This window comes from Orcinus orca, chromosome X (genome assembly GCF_937001465.1).
Source record: "Orcinus orca chromosome X, mOrcOrc1.1, whole genome shotgun sequence".
In the NCBI taxonomy this organism is placed as follows: Eukaryota; Metazoa; Chordata; class Mammalia; order Artiodactyla; family Delphinidae; genus Orcinus; species Orcinus orca.
The window spans coordinates 79,358,483-79,364,263 of record NC_064580.1 but is presented as its reverse complement, the minus strand read 5'-3'; the positions used below and the strand labels follow the sequence as shown (position 1 = coordinate 79,364,263).

At 38.6% G+C, this 5,781-nt stretch overlaps 1 protein-coding gene across 1 annotated transcript; it reads right to left on the bottom strand.

The window, feature by feature from the left end:
- Positions 1–755: 755 nt before the first annotated feature.
- PABPC5 (poly(A) binding protein cytoplasmic 5) lies at positions 756–5,378 on the bottom strand. Its single transcript, XM_004279719.4, has 2 exons — positions 5,023–5,378; positions 756–4,478 (listed from the first exon to the last, which is right to left on the bottom strand). Exon 2 carries the CDS (start codon positions 4,335–4,337, stop codon positions 3,189–3,191), a length of 1,149 nt encoding a protein of 382 aa, XP_004279767.1. The 5' UTR covers positions 4,338–4,478; positions 5,023–5,378; the 3' UTR covers positions 756–3,188.
- Positions 5,379–5,781: the final 403 nt, after the last annotated feature.

Below are 5,781 nucleotides of genomic sequence, written 5' to 3'. Positions count from 1 at the left end.
ACTATCTTGAAAAGTTGAAAAAAAGAGTATGAAAAACAAAAAACAAAACCTTAGTACTAAACACTCCACTATTAACTTGATCATTGACAGTATAGTTTTACTAATCATCTAGAAAATGAATAATAACCTATTTTAATGCTTTGTCACTGATTTAAGCTGTTCAGTTATTTTGTTCCCCCTTGGAAGCCTTAATTATTAGAAGTGTATTAAATGTAGCTAAAAATGAAAAGTACAAGATTGAACAACTACCCAGATGTTTGTGTTTAAATAGAGATTACCTTTCCTTTATAGTTTCCCCCTGCTTATATTTATATTTTCCACCTGAATTTACAGAGTTTTTTTGACTGATTTGCAGGGTCCTAACATGTATGTTTTATCTGTACTTAGCCACATTTTAATTAATCCTTTTCTTTATACTGACTAGATTTTTGAAAACAGTAATAATTTAAATTCTTAAATAATTTCCCAAAATGTATTAAATGTTTATACTTGCAGATTTTTACCTTCCAGAAATCTTTTGTGATTTATTCTGAATCAAAGCATTTGTAAAGGTCTTAACACTGACACTTCAGGTTTACAGATTTAAATGAAAACTGGCAATGGGGGAAAAGGAATAGAGAATACATATGGTAAATAATTACCAATGTAAGAATTTTAAATTTTATTTGAAGTTGCTTCATTTTCATATATCTTAATGATCACAATGATATAAAGCAAGTAGACTCATAAAATATGAAAAATTATATCCTGTTAGTTTTTCTTTTGTATTTAAATGAAGAATATATCATTAACTTTTCAAATTTTAGATACATATATATCAATATGATGTGCATTTTTATTTTTCTAGTAGATTTAAGCTTTTACATGCTCTAGATATTTTTTATCAAGCTCCTATAACTCATACTGTTTTTAAGCAAGGATGCTCATCACAGCATTGCTTACAAATGTAGAAACATTGAAAAGCATGTAAATCTCATTCAATAATGAACTACTTAAGGTAAGTTATAGTACATCCACCCAATGGAATACTATGCAGTCACTAATTGATGATACAGATTGGTATTTATTGATATGAAAAGATGATTATGTTTTAGTTTAAAATAAAAAAACAGTACATATAGTATGTTTTCTTTTTTTTTGTAAAACAGTGTGTGTATACATAGAGGAAAAGGCATGAAAGTATATGCACACACTTAAAATATTAATGCACACACAAAATATTAATAGTGGTTATCTCTGAACTCTGGGAATTTTAATTCCTTCTTTATAAGTTTCTGCATTGTTGTACATTATTTTACAAGAAGCATGTATTATGTTTATAATCAATAAAAACAGTAATTTCCATTTGAAAATATTTGATAATGAATATACAAGTCATTTGTAGATAAACAATTACATAGAAACAGGTTATTCTCATTATTTTATGGGCAAATAGCCAACAAAAGTGTTAATAAAATTATATATTTATATTGTATTATGTATGAAACCAAAGATTTCTATATAAATAAAAACCAACTGAGAATAGAGTTAAAACATTTTCTTACTGTTGGATCTGTGGTATGAGTGAATCCTATTTTTAAAAAGTAATTATTTCAATTTTACATAAATTAGGTATTTATCTCTCTAATCCCAAAATCGATTCGAACTGGCGTATATTAAAAGAAAGGCAATCCAAAGAAAATATGAAAGCAAGTGTAATATGGATGGAAGGTAGATGGATATGGAGAAGAGGGAACTAAAAGTGAAACACAGAAAGTCCATCGTATAGAAATTACAGGCTAAATAATGTAATTGCAATATAGAACAGAACATTTTGTCGCAACTTCCAAGCAGCTAGACAAAAAGAAAACAATTAAGAGCTCTCATATGATAGATGGAGGCATGTGACTTAATCAAGAGAAATGACCTTTTCCTTAACTTTGAAACATCTGTGAATATTACCTTATTGATATATTCAATAATTTATAAGAGATAATGACAAGTTTAATAGAAGATGTTATTCAAAGTAGTTTTCCACATCATTACAGGATTGTTTACCTTCTATATTGACACAATAGAGGCTGAAGTTAATCCTAAAGTTATTTATAGACAAAGGCAATTCAGTGCTGTTATTCACCTTTCTTGTTGATTAAACATGATCCATGTATACCTACTAAGGAGTTTAGAAAAATGAGTGATAAGAATGCTCCTTAGGGCTTCCCTGGTGGTGCAGTGGTTGAGAGTCCGCCTGCTGATGCAGGGGACACGGGTTCATGCCCCAGTCCGGGAAGATCCCACATGCCGTGGAGCGGCTGGGCCCGTGAGCCATGGCCGCTGAGCCTGCGCGTCCGGAGCCTGTGCTCCACAACGGGAAAGGCCACAAAAGTGAGAGGCCTGCATACCGCAAAAAAAAAAAAAAAAAAAAAAAAAAAAAGAATGCTCCTTAGACTGTCTTCAAATATCAAAGCTTTCAGAAAAGGTTTTTAAGATGAAACTTAGAATTTAAATAATCAATGTTTAAAGTATTAATTTTCTAAGGTATTGATTGAGGAAATACCAATATGCTTCTTTCTCTGGGCATGAAGTTAATAACGAAAACTCTCAAAACTTAGTCAAAGTCACTATCAAGTCTGTGGTATGCCCACAATATATTAAAAAGGAAAAAAATATATAAATAAATAAAAGGAAGAAAGAAAGCTCACATCTTTTAAAAGGAATATTCATTTTAAATAATAATTTAAAGTGAACCTATACACAAATATTAACTGGATCATATACGCTTTCCCCTGCTCTACTGATTTCTCAAAAAACAAGTTAGAAATTTTCACTGTGATAGACTCAGAAGTAAGGACCATCTCGAGAATACTTTCTTAGGAGAAAATAAATTTAGTAGTATTAGTGAAATAAGGAAGGAAATATACTCCATTACCTCACTTGACTGGTTTAGCAAAAAAGCATGTGGAGGAATAAATTTTATTCTACATATTCCTAAGGCTATTATATCGAAAAATAGTACAAAATGACAGTTTTACAATTAGAAATTATGTTCTTCACTAAAATGAACAAGGTTTTCTAGTTTCACTTTTTTTCAAAAGAAAGTATTCACTTAAAAAATGCTGTGAATTCACATAAAATAACCTCTTATCACAAAGTAGCCCAAACTAAGTAGGCACCAGCTTAAGGCTGAAACAAATTGAGCATTCTTATTCTCACCACCTGCACCTGGCCTGGCCCAGCGTGACATGCAGAGGCTTGGAGCCCACTATGCGACCATTCATCTCATCTACTGCTTTGGTAGCCTCTTCAAAAGAGGAGAAGCAGACAACACCAAACCCTTTGCCTTGCCCCACTTCCACCATCACTTTGGCCCGGCTAATTGATCCAAAGGAAGAAAATTCCTCCTTCAGTTTTTCATCATCGATGGTCTCGTCTAGGTTCTTAATATAGATAGGCACCCCTGGAGGCCGACTTTTTTCTTTTAATCTCAGCCGCTCAAATCTTCGCCTTAACTCAGCCAGGCGTTCAATTTTCTTCTGTGCTCGCCCTACATAGAGGACTTTCCCATCGATGGACTTTCCATGCAGGTCTAACACAGCCTTTTGGGCAGCCTCGTGTGTCTCGTATCTCACAAATCCAAAGCCTTTCGATTTCCCACTGGCATCTCTTATTACCTTAACACTCTCAGTTGGCCCGTATTCACTGAAAAGTTCCTTCAGTTTGTCGTCATCCATGTCATCTCCAAAGTTTTTAACGAAAACATTGGTGAAAGTCGCTCTATCCCTAGTTCTAACTTCAGCTGCCCGCTCTTCGGGAAATTTGAATCGGCCAACGTACACCTGGCGGTTGTTGAGCCGCACTCCATTCATGTGCCAGATGGCCCTATTGGCAGCGGCCAGGCTGTCAAAGTGCACATAGGCATAACCCTTAGAGCCGTTGTCATCGCATACTACCTTGCAGGAGAGAATGCTCCCAAAAGCAGAAAACAGATAAAAAAGGGCCCTATTGTCTATGGATTTGTCCAGGTTTTTGATGAATATATTTCCAACTCCAGACTTTCTTAAGCGGTCATCTGGCTGAGACCACATTAGGCGGAAAGGTTTGCCGTTAATCAAATCAAAATTCATGGTGTTCAAGGCCCACTCAGCATCCGCAGGAAAGCGGAAGTTAACATAACCATAGCCCAGGGGGCTGCGGGTCACCGGGTCACGGCAGATTCGGGTGAAGCGAAGAGGGCCAGCAGGCCTGAACTTTTTATATAACATGTCCTCGGTGACATCTGGGTCCAAGTCACCCACATACAGGGCAGCCTTGAGGTACTTCTTTTTCTTGCCAGCAGGATTAGGCTCCCCACTCCCCATCTCTCTGAGCACAGGGAGGAGGCTTTCTTGGGAGAGAAAAAGAGGTTGCTTTCTCTAAGCTATGGGCCAAGCAGCTGTTCACAAACAGAAAAAAAGCCAAGGCGAAGGAAGCTAAAAGCAGACTCAGAATCACTGTTGAGGCTGAGAAAATGAAGTTCAGAAACAGCTGGTCAGCAGGCTCAGAACAAATGCATCAGACAAAAAAGCACCCCAATAACGAATCCGTTCTCCCTAAGGTGGCTTAGAATTTCCACCCATTCAGATCTAAAATCAGTTTCAAAAGCCAGTAGTAGGAAAGAAATGTCCCTTTCCCCGTTAAATTGTAAGAAATCATCAAGCAGCTGGCTGGCTCCCCACACCTAGCCTTGCCGACAGAGGCCTCACGACCCGTTTTCTGCATAAATATAGGCCTCAAGCTCGTGTGGGCTTAAAATGATATCAACAAGGGCAGGAGCCGAACATGTATTCCTCCGCCGGCTGCCTGGCCGGTCTCAGGCGGGCTCGCGCTCACTAAGGCCGCGCTACACACACTCAGCGTCAGCGAAAGGGCAGACTGGACACTTGGTGCGCTGCGGCCGGGCAGGCAGGCTGCAGGCGGCGGATCGGACAGAGAGACAGACAGACAGACACACGCGCGGGGGACCGGAGACCGCCCAGATACCCAAGATGCCCACTGGGTACGGACCGAGTGACGCGCAGAGATTTCGGCAGCCTGAGACTCGCGGCGGGTCCGGAGGGACTGACTGGCAGACGCGCACTGGGTCAGCTCAGACGCGAGGAGGTTCCGGACAGATGCGGGGCGGAGTCAGGAAAGAAGGGCAGATGCGCGGCGGGCGGGCAGAGCTCAGACCGATGGACAGGGATTGCGCCCTGCAGGACACACCGACCCAGGGACTAAAAGCTTCTAGCTGTGGTAGGGCGAGCGGGCGGGGCGCAAGGAAACCCGGAACCGTGCTAAGTAACTTCCCGCTTGCTGTGTGCCAAGATGTTAAAAAAAAAAAAAAAAAGAAAGAAAGAAAGAAAAAAAGAGAAAAGAACGAAAGAAAGAAAAAGATTTAAATGGTTTCTAGATTTTTCATTTCTTATTTTTGAAATTTTATTTATTATTTTAAAATATTACCTTTAGGCTACTGACCCCAAAATCAAAGGAGGTGAAGACCTAGGCGGGACTCTCATAATTTTTTTGTTTTTTTAAATGAATTCCCTAAATCGTTTCGAAATAGCATATAGGTTGCATACTTTCCTGAGTGCATTGGAAACTCAGTTGACAGCTGTACTGGACTCCCAGTCCAGTGCTAAATGATCACAGGGTCAAATAAAACACAGGCCCATGTTGTAGTTGGCCTTTATTTTTACTCCATTGAACTTCAACATAATGGTAGCATTATCCCCAGGTAATAGGCAGCGTTCTTTTCGCTGCTCCAGTAATACTAAGGTTTTAATG

Coding starts and splice junctions, on each gene's coding strand:
- PABPC5 (XM_004279719.4), bottom strand. CDS start 4,337: ATGGGGAGTGGGGAGCCTAATCCTGCTGGCAAGAAAAAGAAGTACCTC.